Source organism: Toxorhynchites rutilus, chromosome 3, assembly GCF_029784135.1.
Source record: "Toxorhynchites rutilus septentrionalis strain SRP chromosome 3, ASM2978413v1, whole genome shotgun sequence".
Classification (NCBI taxonomy): Eukaryota; Metazoa; Arthropoda; class Insecta; order Diptera; family Culicidae; genus Toxorhynchites; species Toxorhynchites rutilus.
In genome coordinates, this window is record NC_073746.1 from 159621929 (window position 1) to 159642021 (window position 20093).

Genomic DNA, 20093 nt, shown 5'->3' on the forward strand with positions numbered 1-20093 from the left:
ATAATTTCGAAAGAAGTAAGAAGACAAACTGAACATTAGAAACGAACGATTCCAAAATAAAAACACTTGAATGCTTAGTCAAGTACATGTAACGAAATTCTATCGTCCGTGGTGTAGTGACATCAGATGGAGTTTCCCTAATGACTCGGAAGATAAAATTAAGAATTTCGAGGAGTTAAGTGAATATCCCTGTAATTTGTATGAATTTCCAGTTACATTCAACATGCCAGCCAAGTTCACGGTGGAGTTACAATGTTCACTGGATGTTCCGATCGTGAAATGGTCGACCCACCATTGTTTTATGTGTGACTGTAGATCAGGGGTTCTTAAAATGATCGATGTCGACCCCATGGGGTCGACATAAGCGAAAACTGATTTGGTGGCCGACTAGGTCTAAAAATCGACACCTACTAATTAACACAAGTTCTTATTTGAAACTTTCTAGATACTGTATTAGATTTGTAACGTGAACCAACTTGTTATGGGAATGACTAATATGACTTATGGGAAACTAATGAAAAATATGACTATGGGAATGACTATTGCTGAGAAAATGATGTCAAGTTTACTCACATAACCAATCGCATTGTTTTTGAATTGGTAAGTATTTTGTATAAATAAGATAAAGATAAAATTTTTAATAATCTTGGCTATACTGCCCATGTTTGTATAGGAGACGTAAACGACAAAATGGACAAGATCGACTTTTTCGCTGTTTCGCATTCTACACAATGTAATATGTTTGCTCAACATGCAAACAAACATTTTTTATTCGAAAACATCTGAGAAATTTTGGAAAAACATTTCCGAAAAATCACTGTTTATCCGCATAACAGACGTAGTTCCATACAGCTTTCATAAATCGTTCGAAAATCAACAATTGTCAGTATTATGTGAGGGCCTTAGAATGCAAGGGATGTAAGTGACTTGATCGATTTCTCTTTATCAACTTTTTCTTTAGTTAATAACTCAACTGCAAAAAAGTTCCAATTTAAGTTCGCTATAGAAGCCGATAGATGAGGTTCTGACCTGTCTTCCACATTGTCAAATACAACTGGGAATGTATTTGCAGCTAAGCTATGACCAGAAGAGAGAGTCGATGTAGAGAAATCGATCAAATCACTTACACCCCTTTCATTCTAATCCCCTCATGTGCTATACGCTAAATCTACATTTGAATCACATTCTTTGTGGAGTCCAAACATGTCTGTTACGATAGTGTCTTATTACTTAGTGTTTCCTAATAGATGAATATAAGAAACCATTGAAACGCTGCACATATAATTACAGATTTTGTTTACGCCTGAAAAAACTCACTCAGTTAGAGCATTTAAGCCCGATGATTCGAGTTATACCATTTTCTTCAAATCACGGAATGGAATGCTTGAAAATTCCAATCCATTTCTCAACGATTTCAGTATTAGTCAGTGTTTTCATGAGCGATGGTAAGGTAAGCGATGTCGTCAAATATATCTTCCACAACAAGTTCTTCTCTGACAGACGAGAAGCAAATGTCCATGCCGCTCTTTCATCGAGTTTTAAGGTAAACGGAGAGATATACAGTACGAAATGCCTGTTTCCGCCTTTTTCAAGAAGTATCACGCAAAGGTGATGTGGTCTTTAGACCGAACCTGGCAGCAGCCCATTGTGTCAAAATATCATTGGAGGATGGATCGGTTGGAGATAAATATTGTAGCGAAGACCGCCAACCTTTCCAACATCCCCCAGTTGCGATCGATATTAAATTTTTGGGCGAACCTTACACGGAAGATTTCCTCCAAAAAATTCCAAAACGCAGAGATAGCTGACCGCCAGAGCCTCAAATTAAAGAACATTACGACATCCATCTTTTCATCGACCATGGTTGAGGTTCCGGCCAACTATTCTCAGTATTCCCAGCTATCGTTCCCAGTTAACACTTTCTAAACAAAACGTGTTTTTCTTCGGATGTATTGGAAGCGTTTTTAAACAGTCTGCCAAATAAAAGTTTTTTTAAGAGGTTCATCCATTTAAGAAAATCTACATGATCAAATTGTAATAATGCACTATATTGATATAGCGGGACATTTCCGCTTCGTTTGCCAAATGCAGGACGTAATTTAACGCGGGACACTTTGTTGAAGTGCGGGACGTCTGGTCAGTTTACTATTAAATACTGCAAATTCTTTACTAAAGTGTTCTATTACAGAAAAAAATATTCAAGCTCATCTAAGGTACCGCAATATATATAAAATGCATTTTAACGTAGGACTACGTCTTTCATTTCTATACCGGGGTGTAAAATCAAAGTTTCGAAAACGAAAGCGTTACGCCGGAGACCGAGATTTTGAGCGTTAATAGCTCCTAAACAACTGAACGAAATGGTATGATAAATACTTCATTCGAAAGATAAAATGTCTACGCATTCTATACTTGTTACATTTTGATCCAAAAACTTGTTTCAATAGTCTTAAAATTGCTTTCAAAACAGGCTATTGAAATCACCAATCGGTATATAAGCGAGCGCCGCTCGGAAATCCACTCAGTTCTAATTGAACAGCGATTGGAGCATGTTGTCGCTGTTGTGGTGAAGCTCTTCGTTTATCATGAAAGCGCGGATGAACGGTGTCACCAAGAGCCTGTTTATGCACCTTAGGCCAGACATGAATCCATCAGGAGGAGAGTGATGCCACAAACGGTTTCCCGGGAAGATCTCGAAGCAGCCGCTACACACACACACACATACACGCGCGGAATTCTTTCCGTTTGGATGCCATTCAGCATCGAGAAAGATCCATGTAACACTGTGACCAAATATGTTTCAATCAAGTGCTATTAACAGATGGTTATCCAGTTAGCATAAACCACTGGTGGGCTTCCAGTATCGAGGAAAATGTGCAAATATCTAATCGTCGGATAGCTTCTGAAGATTATTCTTCCCCATCAGTAGGATATTTTCGTATCCAATATTGGATGCATGAAACCTTGTACCTCCAACGTAACGCTCTCGTTTTCGAAGTCCCCCAAATATTCATTTATTCATTCATTCAGAATGGATTCAGATTCAACTTCAAACAAAGGATCACTGAATCAACGATAGTCCTACGTCACCATTGCGGTTATACCATAGATATAACCCACTTTCTGTTTTTAAGCCACAAATTTCAATTGGAAATCCAGAAGAAATTTTGATGACTGGTTTGTGTGAACTTGTACACAGATTGTTAAATCTTTCAGGAGGTTGTAGAGGATATTTTATCCAAAAAAATTGTACGCATATTGTCAAATCTTAACTATGACAGAGTAATTGATTCTCAAAAAAACATGCTAAACTTGATTGATGGGCCTATCAACCAAATTAATTCTTTATAGGATTACTCTCACTCTGAGTTTCAAATGATATTTCTACAAAACAATCTGCAATCATGTTTATTGCGCTTTTTTTGTAGAAAATTCAAAATACTCCTAAGAAAACACTAATTTTTAGGTTATCACTTCCAAAATGGTACTTCACTCAATTTGAATGCTCTAAAACTTTTTCATTTTTTCTCATCTACCGTTTTCTTAAAATAGATAAATAAATAAATAAATAAATAAATAAATAAATAAACTGCGTATTTTTTCAAATTAAATTTAGTTTTACGCAAACAAAGCCTAAACGGAACAAACAGTTTTAGGCAAACAAAAAAAAAGAAAAGTTCTATCACTCCATCATAGTTGAGATTTGGCCCTATGTGTAGAAAGCTTTTTTTTCCTCATATATAATACTCATCACCTCTTGAATGATTCTGGGTCAGTTACCCAACACTCTGTCACCCTGGGCGGTTATACACGCCATAAGCAGCCATTTGTGGTGTTAATAACATCAAAATAGAGTTACGCTGGATTAGTCATATTCAATGAAGAGAAATGGAATTAGAGAAGCGATATTTACGTGTATCCTCATTAGAGTAGATTTTTCCATTACTTTTCGTTATACTTGACATAGCCAATAGTAACTCTCGTTTTTCGTATCAAATAGATGGTAAATCAGCTTCCGATGTAACTTCCAATATTATTCCTCCTGAATTTCACCACTTTCCGTGCACCGTGCAGTAGCGACGGTTCAATGGCACGACACGTTTAAAATCAGTCGCAATTTAATGTCTACTCCACTTCCCTGCCATTGTGTGCCATTGAAACGAAAGTAAAACCACGTTGAGATTACGTAATGTGTTAATAGGCTTCCCGCGTAAAGCAATTGCCAGCGTGGGGAATAATAACAACGGAAAAGTGCGACGCGTATCGGGAGATTCGCGAGCAAATTAATATTCCACACACATGTTCCCCGGCCGGCTGCCGGTCTTGGAGCGTGCGCCACTTTGACCGAACCATTGTGTGTGCGCGCCGCCCCGATGATGATGGATTGTATGAATGAACACCGACCGCCCATAATGCCTCCCATCATCTGCCGGATGAATGGGGGGACTTTGCGCCAAATGAGATCGGTTCGGGTACTGAATTCACTGCGGCGAGTAATTTTTTTGTTTTTTCCAAAATATATATTTTTATCAAGGCTCATATGGCGTTAGCCTGACGGGGCCGGAGTTCAATATTTTGACAGTTTTTCTTATTATCTATGTTAGTAATATGTAACCGATTACTCGCGGTCGGCTCGAGGTTAGTATTACAAGTGTTTTCGTAATTGGGATGTTGCTGTCTCCAATGCTCTGTACGTGTGCCCGACACGGGATACTTCCTATTGGGATGCAGCTGACCCTTAATCAGCAACGCCCCCCTAGTCTGTACCTCATATCTAGCGTGGTGCGTCTTTCTCGACTCGAGGAATCCAGGATAGAATGGTCACTAGCCGGCGCAATCATCAGTTCGTGTAGAGTTATCATGAGCGGTACAACCTTTGGCTCTTGTTGAATCATCAGTGGACTGCACAACCTTTGGCCCGTGTATCTGTAAAGAGTGTGTGTATGTGTGTATGCGGCGAGTAATGAGACTCTGTAAATTCGAATTCTCGACCACACGACGAAACGAAACCCTGAAAATCAAATGCATTTTAATACACGGCATCCATACCGACGATGTATTCAATGATTCATCGCGTCGTGATCTTTCCGTTTTCCACGTTTTTGGATACCCGACAACGGAAGATTCTGCGCCTCTAAAGCGAAAAATATTCGACTATGTTTGGCTATTTCAAAATTAATATAACGCATAGGGGAACATTGGGTAAGACGCACCGTGTCGGTAAAAAGCACCACCATGAAAAATCATGCAAAACGCAGTAATTGACATGATTTTTCTGTGCTTATAATTTCCTTTTTTCATTATAATTACAGTTAAATGTATTTTAGCACCAAAAACCACGTCTATCTTCGTCTTCTTCAGCGACACATATTGGTACGCTTGTAAACAAATATATTGGATTAAAAATTCTTTAGCGTTTTCCACGTTTGCCTCTGAAATTCGAGATCATATGATGATTCTAACTGGTAGAAACGTAACGGGAACGGAGGGTATAAGCAGCGAATCAAGAGTTATCTAAAATAAACGCTTCGATATCGTTTGACATTTTGACTCTTTGTTGTGGTGCGTTTTGGACACGCATATGGGCATCTTACCTCGCTTTTTAACCCTCCTGTACTCGCGTGAAAAATCATAACACGTATACTCGCGCACGGTGTCACAAACCGAAAATTGAACTTCTCTGTAATGTTGCCATTGTGTATTTTTCAGGCTTTATTTGTATTTATTTGAAGAAGAGGGTATGATTGAATGAAAAAACTCCAAAAAATATGTTTTCTTCGTCTTTATTCAGTTTTAATAGTCATCTAATTCAGCCTCCTCAAAACAGAGTAATTTTTGATACTCTAACACAAATAACGAAAATCGATTTTTTCACTGTTATTAATTAAAAGTAAGCAACTGAATATAATTCATGGAAGTATAAAGAGCTATAAAATAACATAAAAACGTATTAATCGATTGTGGTTTCATTTGAGTAAGAATCAGAACATATCATAACTGCATGCTCGAAATAAACATATTTTTTACATTTCATGCAGTTGTTGCGTGTTTTTCGGGTCTTTTATCGAAGAGAAGAATGTATAACGACCTTCTAGATAATTACCTGATGATAAAGGTTCTGGAATATAAAGTTAGCATATTTCCAATATTCTTTGTCTCTGTATTCTTGGTAAACTAAGAATTAATGTCTTTTTAGATGGGCATAAAAATATGACATAAAGGATTTCTTTTCTTTTTCTTGTTTTCTTGTCGATATTGTCCATTTAAAAAAAAATATCCCCGAAACTGTAACTGTTAAAAATTACCATAAGCCACCGATTAGTTTATAGTTTACTGTTTACAATTCTTCCACAAGTGAAATTATTTCACAAGTGTGTATATGTATGACCATTATATTTAGCGAATAACTATACGAAAGTCAAACATTTATATTTTGCTTTTGAACGTATGAATCTAACGACAAATATATCGACGAATAGTTAATATATGGATCCGTTCAATCCAGTTACAAAAGGGACTGAAATAAAATAAGAATAGTCCGGTAATGATCTTATGCATTATATTCAAGAAATCCGAAACACCGAACAATATTCTAGAATATGAAAAAAGGCACTTGTCCAAAAAAGTTACTCCTATACTCGCGTCGGTGTATCAGACCGAAAGTGTTAAAAAGTGGCACACGTCCCCTTTGTACTAACACATGCGATACGCAAAACGATGATGAACGACGAATAACGAAGCTAGAGAGAATCGCAAAGTCGTAGTGTTGATATTTTCTGAGAAATTAACAAATTATTGATTTCTCGGTCTGACAGACCAATGCGCGAGTATAGGAGTGTTAAAGAATGGTGTAATATGGATGCGTTTGGAATTCTTCTTATTTCTGTTGGTTTCCCTAATCGTGATCGTTATTGCTCATTTCATTACAAAGAAAACAAACGTGGCTACGTTGTGGATGTGAAGAAACGTTGAAATATGTAGTAAAAATACATGTTTCATCCTGTTTTGCTTAACCGGGGCGTCTTGCCCGGACTTCCCCTACTTATTACCATCCGATACACAGTTTGTCCGTTCAAAGAGAAGACGGCCAAAAATCTTTTCTCGTTCTAGGTACCTTACATTTTCGAGAAGGGGTGTCTTCAGAGAAGTTGTGCAGTTTGGAGAAGCGAAATCGAATGAAACCTTCAAACAGTGATGCCAACCTTCCTGATTTTTAAGTATTCCTCAGACTTTTTGTCACGTTCCCTGACAAAAGTTCAATTTACTTTGATTTTTAGAAAATGATCCTGATTTTTCCTGATGTTTGCACTTTTCATTTTATCAGAAAAAATATCCATAATAAACCTACTAGAATCCCTACCAAAATTCTTCTGGTTCAAATATGTGCCTAACATTTTTATCATACATATTGTCAGTTGTAAATCGACTGAATATCCAGAATGAAAATCCCGAACTGTATTCATAACACTCAAACTGTTCTAAGAATTTCAAAACCAATGCTGGATAATTTCATGAAACCAAAATATTTGACAAATTTGAGGAATTGATTATTGATGAAGGAATACGCTTCAGAATGTAAAAGTACCAAAGAGAAAAATTTGGTTTGGAAAGTCAATATAATGAAATTTATATAATCGAACCAAATAACATAAAAATTTGAAAACAATGTTCAATTCTTCCTCTGCTGATATGCTTTTCTTTTTTGGTGAGTAAATATTCAGTTCAAAACATGAACTATGAATACAGATGAATTCAGAATATAGATTTTCCTGTAATTGGCTGTAGTGCTGCAGGTTTTCGGAAAAAATATTAACAATCCAAAGATTCGGGGACATGCTGGTTTTTCCACTTCTGGGAGAGTTTTTACCATGTTTATCAATTTTTCCACGTCCATGAACTTCGGTTGAACGACTTTCCTTTCAATTCAATTTTGATAACACGAATATTAAAAGAATAGACTAGGAACGGAAGCCGCTCAAAATTATGTAGAGCTAAACAAAAAAGATACTGGTTCCGTTATATTTCACAAATAACATCTAAATATATCAAATCGGTATATGGAACATTTAGAAAAAAGAATATTGAATAATCTATACAAAGTTGTTTGGAGAGAAGCCTCAGATGAAAACCAAATCGAAACGCTGATCAAGAATAATCAAGAATCAAGAATCCTCTGAATACGACAAATGAATTATTATAGTTGGCAACTCTGTCTTCAATTGAGAGCAGTCATCGTTCTTTCACATGTGAAACTAAAAGCGACATAAAGCCCATTCAAATGATTAATAATAGGGCACTTTCAATCGTCAAGTGAAAGCGTCTGCTTTCAATTTCAAAGAAAACGATAGTAGAACAAAAACGAAATCGAAGAATCGATGTGTCAGTATGCGTACTGGATACACACAATCGAAATTATATTGACTGAAGAGAAAGGAAGAAGTCATTTCAAAAGTAATTTTCATTTTGACGTGGGACTACGTCAAAATGAAATATATTGGGGGTAATATGAAAACCTAAACACACAACATGCAGGAAAAAATGAAAGATTGCGAATGCTTATAACTCGAACTTCTTTTACTGGATCGGAAAGATGTTTGCATCAATTGATAGGGAATATTTCTACGCATCTATCGCAATTAATAAAATATTAATTTTCATTAGATAAACAATTAAATAACTGTCAAATGTTAAGCGTTATCTAAAACTGCCTCGTTTTGATTGGTCCGATTTACGATTTCCCCAACACAGGCATCAGAACCAAGCAGCCTCGGGGAAATCGGCCTTGCAAATACATGAAAGTAGGGGGCCTTTTGTTCTCACCGAAATGCGTTCCCTAACACATACTTCAAAACCAGGGTGCTTAGAGTAAATCGGCTTTGCAAATATTTTTGTTCCGACCGAAACGTGTTTCCCTAACACAGACTTCAAATCCATGAAGCGTGGAGATATTTGCATTGCAAATTCATGCAAGTCGGGGGTATTTTTGTTCCGACTGAAATGCGTTTCTCTAACACATACTTCTAATTCATGGAGCGTGGGGAAATTGGCATTGCAAATACATGTAAGTCAGGGTCATTTTTGTTCCGACTGAGATATGTTTATCTAATACAGACTTTTAAACCAAGGTGTCTGGGGAAATCGGCATTGCAAATACATGCATGCAAGTCGGGGGCATTTTTGTTCCGACTGAAATGTGTTCGCCTATCAGACTGCATGTTTTCCTAACATGGTCTTGGGAAAATAACTAACTAGGAATCTGGGAAAATCGTGCAGACACTAGAGGCGAAAATGAACTTTCAAGTTTGAAGCCTCTATAGTATAAAAAGTAGAAGTTGAAGTTGTTGATTCGTGCAAGCCGGAGGTACTTCTGCATGTTTTTTTGAACTCCAAAAAGTGTTTTCCTAACACGGAATTAAAAAGCGGGTACGAATACAACGGTTTGGCTCGGTTATTCTAGATTGCATTGAAGGATATGCCTCCATATCTTCTGCTCACTGTATTTTTACGCATACCATTTGATGATTAGGCAAAACGTTGATAACCATTTGCTGCGATAACGCCTATTGAACAATATGCGTTCGACGTACATGTCAAAATCGAAACTGAGTGTCTGAAGTTCATCAAATCAAGCAATTCGCGGTTTGAGAAGAACGTACATTTGAGAAATGCAAAATTCAAATGGAAATGTAATATGGAATAATTGTTTGATAACTCTTCCGTTCACATATTTTGTCCTAGACAACATACCAAACGTAAAAGGACTGTCAATAAATTTCCTTGTAACGAAGAACATTTTTTATCACAATGCATGAAATGACCTTACATGACATTTCTTCAATCTTTTTACTCACAAAGCAATTATATTGAATTCAATTTAATTTGGAAACTGTTTCATTCATTCAAAAATTTAATCAATACAAACAAATGATTGCTAAGCTAAGGTAGTCCCACGTCAATTTTGCGGTTATAACATAGATATAACTCACCCTTTTTTAGCTTCAAAATTGTCGAGCCCTGATACCAAGGGAACGCCTCACACCACACTCAGGTCGCTGAAAGCTAAGATCATTGAGGTGATGACATATATGGATCGATACATGGTAAAACGTGCATGCGCCAGTTTCCGGAAGCGTCTATCAACAGTCATCGGAAAGGGAGGCGATTTTTTTGAATGAAATAATTCACGGTTCTCATATGTTACGAAAAAAAACCACAAAACATTCATCGCATACATCACTCATTGGTGTAATTTTTCAAAAACATGTCGTTTACTGCAAAAATTCGTTGCACACCCTGTACACTGGATTCATTTTTACGTGATTCTCTGGATATAACGCGATTGTTTTACGCGAATCTCTCAAAATTACGCGATCTGCCTATCGTCTATTTTGCGAGTGTATACTCAAAATTACGCGATTGTACACCTCAGTCATCGCTATCCGCTGGTTTTACTGACCTTATTATCTATGGACAAGGTATATGAAAGGAATTGGGAAAATCAGGTTGAGTTGAATTACAAAAAGAATAGTTCTAGGCATGATTCTTGAATGACTTTTTCTATCTATTAATAGTAATGCATTTTGATATTTTGTCTCTGGTGACCAAAAAACCTAAAAAAATCAGATTTTACAAAAAACTAAAATGGCGTATATCTCTCCTATTAACACGTTGAACCCCGCGTCGGTCCCGTGGGACTGGCACTGAGAACGACTATCGCAATGTGAGAAGCTAAATAAAATATGGTTTGTTTTCAGACATGTTTCATAATGTGACTACACCCAAACTAGCGTTGGTAGAAAAAAAATCATCTTTGACAGAAAAAACGCTTCTTCGATGATGTGGTGGATTCGTTCTGGATAATAGAAAACGGCCTTTAAGATGAAATGGGTTCGAACCTGGAAATGAACCAAACTCATCAAGAAATCATAGACAGAAGAAAAGTTGATTTTTGTAGCACTATGTTATTTTCGCATTTGAAGAACCAAAATAAATACATTCTTCATAATCTGAATACAGTAATAGCATAGTATAGTCAGTATCATTCAACTCTAAACGACATTATTCAATCACACCTAAACCGGAACTACGATAATATGCCTCAATGTGTGAATCAACGCAATCAATTGGAAGCGTCGCATATGTTCTTAAAATGGATAAATTTCGTCAACATACCTGACCCAATTTCCAACAATACAATCTTTGTATCGTCAGGTAATGAAATCTGTACGATTATCGTATTACTCGCTCCTTGAAAAATGTGCACATATTAACATTATAAATGGAAAGACATTAGCTCACGCTATTTCAATCTTATCTCTCCGGAGATAAAATATGTCCCCTGTGGCGTGAATAAGTTTGCTTCAGGTTCAGCGCATTTACTGTATGAGCAAGACCGACTTAAACATTCATCCAAACAACGATGCACTTCACCGCTGCATTCGTTATTTTGGCACTTCGAGAATTTAAGTTTAGGATCAAAGTGGAGCAGAAGGCAAAAATTGACATTTTATCAACTATGTAGTTCGAGCCTCGAACGATGTTGTCTGCAAATGAAATTGGATATTGAGTTACTGCAAGCAACTTTTTAGTGTAATACAAAACACGTCGAAACATATTAATTTACAGAAATACGAAATATAACTGGGCTCTTAATATCGAATGAACTTAAAAACTTTCTCACGTTCGTTTTTCAACATTCAATAATCATCTGTAGGTTCTTTTCGTTAGTGGTTCTCATCGAATCTCATCGAAGTTGCATAAAAATTTATCTTTTTTTGAACCGCATTTTCGTTTTCATTTTCAAGCATGGTAAACAAACATATTTTCAACACATCAAAACGATACTAACAGACGCTATTAAGATATTAATTCACACTCTGCTGATTCTTTACGAGTTGAATTAGTAATCAGATAGTTACAATTACTATTTTGAGAGACATAACTTTTACAAAAAGCAACACTTTTTTCTTGATAAGACAACCAATGTTGCGGCTCAGTTTCCTCGAAATCGGCTGAATCGAATTGGACGCGGCAAGTTTCGTTTGAAACCCAATGTTGGTTTTATTTGAGAGCCCTTCAAAGTTTTATCGGAATCGGTCCACAGGTTCCAAAAATATGGCGGAAACAAGTTCAGTGGCCATAAAGTCTAGAACCCAAACGAAAAAAAAACGCCATTTGAGTTATAAATAGGATTACCATCTGTCCTGATTTAGCAGGACATGTCCTGATTTTGAGATCTATTTGTTTTTCACAGTCTAGCCTTTGTCCTGATAGAGGCCTCATAGAGGCCATTATCTCCAGAGTATTTTCATCGCAAGGATCGCCCAAGAAATATATTAAATAAATAAATTTCACGTGTATTTATATCTCAAAGAATTGCAATGGTTTTGTCATAATCGTAACTATGACAGGTGTCCTGATTTTAAACTCCGACCAGATGGTATCCCTAAGTATAAAACTTCAGGATTTTTCAAAACTAGCTTATTTGTGATGAATTCAAGCCCAAATGACCTGACGTAACCTGGATATGTTCCGGATTAAGTTTCCAAGGAAAGTGACCACTTTATGACCAGAACCAAATCCCACCATGCGACATATCGAACTTCATGGTCTGTCGATACTAGCTCAGTGGTGACCATTTCAAGGGTGTTTAGAATAACCCGGACGGTCTCCGGATAACCTGCAGCTCGCTCAAATCCTCGAATTATCATTTATATTACCATAGGTAAAGAAATTAGTGAATTTCTAAATATTTTCGTGCACATTTCACTAGAAAATAATGGAAAAAATAGATTGATCAATTTCATCCCAAAAGTATGTTTTAAAATTTTCCGCTTAAAATTTTCCTTACTAACGTTTAAGGAAATTCTTCAACAATGCATTTCATAATGTTTTGTGACCTTAACGACAGGCATCGAACAAAACGGCGCATATTTGACTTAAAACAGATGATTGTAACTAATTTTATGAACAAATGAAAATTCAAAAAAAAACCGCAGGACTTTTTTGACAGCCTAATATATAGTTACAATTTGGTAAGTAAACAGGATTTTATTTGCTTTTATTTCAAGAGTTATTGGATTATAACAAGTGCGCAGGTGCGCACCTTTGCCCCGCACTAATCTACTGGTTCTTCAAAAATAATTGTGTATAATCATCAATTTGCCCTCGGTTTACGTTACCATGGGCCTGATTCTCGAATACACTTCACGGTGGAAACCTGTGAAAACGAAATAAACGGCACGCCATTGAACTACGTTTTACGAGTTAGAGAAGTGTCGAGGATAACAATGAGTTTTCAGGCAGAATGAGCACTTTTCAAATAAAAAATCATTAATGAAAATGAACTTCTTCGTATCAAACTGGTGGGTGGAAAACTTTGTTTTCTTCATGTGATATAATAATCTCATACAACAATTTCATCTGAAGATAATTTGATATTATAATGATAAGTTTAGTGGGAAACTAATCTCGTATCCAGATGTCGACACCGTACCGTTGTCATCGCGGATACGTTTCATTCCGTTTCCACCGTGAAGTGTATTCGAAGTGTATTCAAGAATCAGACCCCATTTTTCCCTTCATCGGGAAGAATCAGAATCAAAGAACAATAAAACAGTAAGGAACAAGCTCTATGTTTGGGGCGTATTGATTTTTTAAACAATTGATGCAAGTGAGTTGTACGTGACTGCAATAGTTAGATTATACACACGCAAACGCTCTTCAAGCCGTTAAAAACGCATTTTTACTTGATTACTGAAACTCTGAGTTTGTGAATTTTAACTATCCCCAAGCGTGATGGAACATCACTATCCGTCGACACTTACAATCCTCCGAAGCTTACAGTTTCCATGTTTTCCCTTCCTTCTTGCAGATACAGCACAATGTGGCGGCGGTGGCATTACCGGCGGCGGAACACTTCCGCGAAGAACGACAGTCGGCTTCAATGCCAAAACCCAGGGCACTCTTGGGACAGGAGCTGGACTTACTGGAAGCGCACACCTCGTATCCCCGGCCGGTAACACGGGTGGACCCGGTGGTGGTGGAGCGGTAATCGGAGGAACCGTGACGCCGCACTCCCTTGCCGGGCGAACGGCTGGCGGTGTCAGTGGAGGCAATGGCAATGGTACCGGTAACGTCAGAGGAACAGCCCATTTGGATGACCTGATACACCTGCCGGGACCGCTAACCGAGGACGCCGTAATGCGAACGCTGCAAACCAGATTCAACGAGGGAAAATTCTTCGTAAGTGTTGAACCGCTGTGTTTCGTTTTTATTACACCGCTTATTACAGGCGCAATTTAAACGTTAGTTTTTTATATTTCATGCCATCGGGGTGCCATTAGGATGTTTCAATTCGTCTTTTACGAATGAGGTACGGTTCTTTTACTACCTAGATTGATAAGATGGGCATTTTGAGCCATTTCGCGGTGCAAGGTCGTAAAGTTTACCCACGAAGGAGAGCTTCTTTTAGAAAGTAGCCGTGTTGTGCGTGACAAAACAAATTCCGGGTTTGGATCTGGGATTCGAATATGGAATTCAACTTCCTATTCTGAACCTTCGTATCTGGAGCATACATAGTGAGCCAATTGGGGACAATTTAAACTATATCGAACCAGGTATTACATATCTATAAAGAGTTTTTTCCACTTGGCCAGAATATTGTCTCAGAGATTTGAAGCATTCGATGGCTTGTATCCACCGAATTCTATATTTTTCTATATTTGCATAGTATGATTTATTATCAGAATTGTCCATTTATATTTTTGTTTATTTCCCATACATTCGTTTGAGCCGTTTTTCTCGAAGATGCGTTTTATGCATTGCTCCCAAAACAAACAAAAAACATTGCATGCTTACCGCGCCGGCGTAACTCTTTCAGTAGTGTAAGTAAACATATAAACGGGTATCACGTACACACAACTTCGTCACATTCTTCAGTTCCGTGCCAAATAAATAACCTCCCTCCCAATCAAGAAATTTAACCGTCCAAGACGAAAAGTCACGCAACAGGATCAAGAGATTACGATACTGCTCCGTTTAATTAGCAGCCCGGTTAAGCATTTTTCCCGTCCGCATTCATTCTGTACAGTTCACCTGGCAGCAGCCAGACTCATGCAAATCGAGCAAGTGGAAACGCTTAAGCCTAGTTGATCTGAATTTAATAATCATGGACAGCTCAACCCGACGACGGTTGCCTTAGGATAGGACGGAAAAAAACGGCAGCAGAGAAAAAGAACTCAAAGCTTCACGGGCACCAGATGGATTGATTGCTGCAGGGAGTCTGGAAAGTTTACCTTCAGGGTTGTATTTTGTACACCCCGCTAATGCATGATCATTTTTGAATTAAAATCCAAACCATCCGGAGTGCAGCCGACTGAACAGTTTCGAGTGGACAGGAAAGGCCACTCTGTGTGTTTATTTTTCTGTCGTGTCAATTCGCTTAGCAGCGTTTATAAGACCGGTTCCACGAGGAGAAATGCGTGCATGAACGCATTTCTAACGCATGTGAATGCCCCTACCGAGCAAATGTCTGCGCCTAACGTTTATGAATACATTATAGAACGGTCTTTAACTTTATCATACACTTACTGAGAGTTAAATGGATTTATCACATTTAATAAATTAACGCCGATGATGCATTCAGCCTGATGAAATCAATATTTCGCCATTACTTTCAATTAAATTGGATAGAAATTAAAATAAGAGTATAGACTCATCCATAGACTGAGCCATCGATCCCCATCAACTCGAATGGCTCAGTTGATCAATTTCCGGACACTTGAGCAAACAAAACAAAACAAATATAAACTGAGCACTTTCATTCATTTCACTTTTCACTTACACTTTCGACTTCATTGGTCAATTATGTTGCTTCTGCCATCTGCCGCTCAATGTAATGAACCATGCATATGGCTCTTAAATGTTCCTTTTTTGCCTTTTACCGTGATTGTTAGAGAAACTCGATTCAAAACAAACAAACAAAAAAATCTGCTCAACGCTAAAGCTAATGACCGGCAAGGCTAGTTTCAGACACAGTGTAACCGATTTTGATCATAATTTCGTGTCGTTCCAATCAGGTGTGGAGAGCGTGGAACGTGGATTGTGCCCGCTGAGAGCATTTCCAAATGAGCGTTGGTTGACCTACCTCCCGCTGTTGTGGGAGTGAGTTCATAAATGATTCAAAAGCCAACCGAAATCCGCACAATGCACCATTACCGAAACCCAGTTCTCAAAGTTGTCGTTCGCAAAGAACTGAATAGTTTCGCGACATGATTACCGGCGCTTTGCTGTAGACCATTATGGTATCAAATATTATGATCTTAGATGTTTTCGTGATTTATCTAGCCGTCAGTTCGGGGGATAAATTAGGCCTAATGATGTTTCTATCGGTGGAAGGCATCTACTGTAATGGTTGGAAAGTGGCTCAAACTTGTTTCCGACTTATCTTATGTCATAGCTTTGAATCTGACACTTTGTCACAAAAAAGAGAATATGTTGTTTACTGCCTATCAGTCTTTCGAAAAACACTTACACATGTCCACGCGATGTGAAAATTCCATGTTTTTGTTTGAATTCGAACATGATTTCCGCTAGTTGTTGGATGTCTATTCCAAACACGAACATGGGTACACAAACATAAAGAACATCATGTACAAACATATCACCCGATGTCGCAGTATTCATCGCTTTCATTTCGTTTCTTTTCATGCACGGAAAAAAATTATTCATCCTAATACATCTCTTCGTAGAAAACTTTTTCACAAAAACGAACTTGAAATTTAGTTCGCATTACAAAAATTACATAAACTAAGAGGCTATGAGTTTATGCACATTTTGCAATAATCCTTGATTTCGTGCAAAGAAAACATTCTCTGAATGCTTTTGCGTGTATGTTGCCAATTGAAGTCTGGGAAACCGACTGCACAGCGGACGACGTCGTACAAATGCTGGCCAAATAAAGAAATAAATACCAAAAATTAGTTCTAGATGCATGTTTTCAGGAAAGTTTACAGATATTCTTGATATTTTCATGAAAGTTTGATTGGGGCGGTCCAAGTTAGGGCGTTCAAAAAATCAATACCGAAAGATTTATTTTGCAGGGCAATGTTTCTGGAAAATGTCTGCTTCAAACGCATAAAATCAGTTGAGTTGAAACTAATTATCACCTGCAAAATTAGTTCACGGTGGCACATTTTAAGGAAGAAAATATACCTGTCAGTACGGTATATCGTATCCTGGGTTCCCTGAACGTAGAGCGGAAGGTCGGAAGTGGTCGTCCGGTGACGATAATGACGAGGCAGAGGAAGACATCGTTAAAGAAGCTGTTTGACAACAAGGACGCAACCAGCCTGCGTGACGCCGGTCGGAATATGGCTGCTCCCACGTATTGATCCATCGGACCCTCAAGATGGAAGGAATCGTCTGCAGGAAGAAGACAAGGTCGCCGGAGTACACGGAGGAGCAGATTGAGACGGTTAAATCACAGTGTCGTTGGATGACCAAAAAATACCGCGGGACGTCTTTCGTTCTGGACGACGAAAGCTATTTTCCGCTGTCCAAAACGCATATTCCAGGAAATGATAATTACTACTCCAGCGACAAGTCATCCACACCGCCTGAAGTGAAATACAAGTTCAAGCACAAGTTTGAAAAAAAGGTTATGTTGTACATCGCCATTTCCGACCGGGGCATTTCGAAGCCTTGGTTTAAGCCGAGCGGTCTGGCAATCAACCAACAAATCTATTGAGAAGAGTGCCTCGATAAAATCCTGCTGCCGTCCCTGAACGAGCATCACGCGGATGCGAAGTACGTCTTCTGGCCGGACAAAGCGTCTTCCCATTACGCCAAGAAGACGCTGGCGAATCTTGAGGAGAAAAAGATACCGTTCGTGCCGAAAGATCGTAACCCAACAATCTTGCCCCAGTGCCGCCCAATAGAGGATTTCTTTGGCTCACTCAATGTCCTAGTGTATAAAAACAATTGGAGGGCCAAGGACACGAAGCAACTGACTACAAGAATCCGGAATTGTATCCGGAAAATGGACGTAAGTGCCGTACAACGTTCTTGGGAGAGCAGCGCGACAAAGTTTCGTCGAACTGCAGACCACGGCCTTTACTCAATCATTCACTGACATTTTTTTGAAGAAAATACATTATGTTATTAATAAAAAATACTGAAATCGATGAAAAAAAAATTGTAAATAGCGAATTTTATATGAAATCAATATATAAATTGATGCGTGCACTAAATAATGATATCAATTGTGAATAACTCTGATATCAATTGACGTTTATTTTGTTCAGAACAGATGAAGAGGTTTATTTTATTTGCCCAAAATTTCAGACGAAGCACCCATTGTCATGATAGGAAAGCATTTTTTCCATGTAAACATACCAACACACCACGTGTAGAGTGGTGGTGGTGTGGTGTCCGATTCGCTTCTTCTACTCTACGCACTGCCGATGCTTGGGGTGAAAATGCAAGGGCAACTGTACACATGTTCGAACATCATGTGAAACATTAGGCTTAAACATCGTATGTCCAAACATATTACGAATCCAAACATGTTACATTTTCAAACATAGGTACAAAAAAATCATGTTTGTATTCAAACACAAAACTGCGAACAGCAGAGTGAACATATTTATCCCGGACGCAGTGTTTTTTTGTGAAAGGCGTCGTGCACAAATTACGTAACGCTAAAAATGCGCTTTTTGGACCCCCTCCCCTCTATGTAACAGTAAGTAACGCAAGACGAACCCCCTCCCCCTCATGTCACGTAACGCAAAATCAAAGTCGTTTGACAAATTTTCATAACATTTCAGATTTTATTAAATAATGAAAATATCAACGTAGAAAATCTGTCCATGCCGGAATCTAAGTTTATTCGAATTAGATCTGACAAGTTCATAGAATTTCTAACAGAGAAAGAAAATCAATGCTGACATCTGCTGGGATTGGGTCTTTGAAATCATCTAGTGTTTGGCTGAGAGGAACAGGAGTTGGTATAATTTGATGTTGATTTATACAAAAACAACTGTTTGTTTTCAGAAGTTCGAGACTGAATCGAGCATCGAGATTTGTTACTGCTCAACAAAAGGGTCGCTTTCTTCGGAATTAAAAAAAATACGTTCTCAAATTTAAAGGGGGAAAATAGGGAGGAAATAATCCTAATCCGACTAATGGTATTGAACCGACCTCTTCTTGTATCTCGGAAATGGCGCCCCGTGTTTCAATGCTTAAAAAAGGGAAAGATAGATTTTTAACCAGTACTGAGAATGAGTTAAATGTTCTTTCAGACGATGAAACATTACAAGACTAAATTATTTCGACAAGACAAGTTATATAGATTGAATTTACTCGATGCTTGAAGTAAACGGCATACCGTTAGTTGAAAAAAGTTGTGGTGGTCCTGAACCAGCCGTCTGTGTTTGTTTTGTACTTATTTAACACGTTCCCTCATGTGTTTAACATCAACGGAACGCAATTGAAATTTAAGTGGTCTGAGCAGAGCCATCTTTCCCTATATATTTGACTGAATTTGAAATTCACGCACGTATGATTGTGGATGCTGTCTGTCGATCTATTGATGGGTCCTGTTTCAGATCATTTCATCTGCGCCGTATTCGCATTGAGATGCCTAATCTTGTATGCGGGTGTGTGTGCTGGACAGAATAACAGATATGATCGGGAATGGTCAGATTGAGCCATATTTGGTTTCCATCGGGACTAAACAACTTTGTATAAATTCCAACAGTGACTATTCCTTGTTTCAACGCAGCGGTTCCTGTCATTTGACTACTTGCAAAAAGTACTGGGATGTTCTCACGTGACGAGGAAAATCATTCGGCTAAATATCCTACAAATTCCACTTTCTCAATTTGGGAGTTTTCGGGCTTAATATATTAGGCTTTAACGGGATATCCATCGATTGCTAGGTTGTTCCACAGATCATCTAACGATTTCGCTGCATACTCAAAATGTTTCGCTTCCAGTTTCGGATTGTGTGCGAACTGGCCATTTATCTGCAGTCACCCAATGCGCGACAACTGCCGCCACAACTTACCTCAAGAACGCTGCCTTCGCAAATG

General features: G+C 38.1%; 1 protein-coding gene across 1 annotated transcript in view; it reads left to right on the forward strand.

The window, feature by feature from the left end:
• Positions 1 to 20093, forward strand: part of LOC129776406 (myosin-I heavy chain) — a 133384-nt gene that overhangs the window by 89386 nt on the left and 23905 nt on the right. Inside the window, 1 exon segment of the mRNA XM_055782033.1 lies at positions 13874 to 14244. Coding sequence (XP_055638008.1) covers positions 13874 to 14244 — 371 coding nt within the window.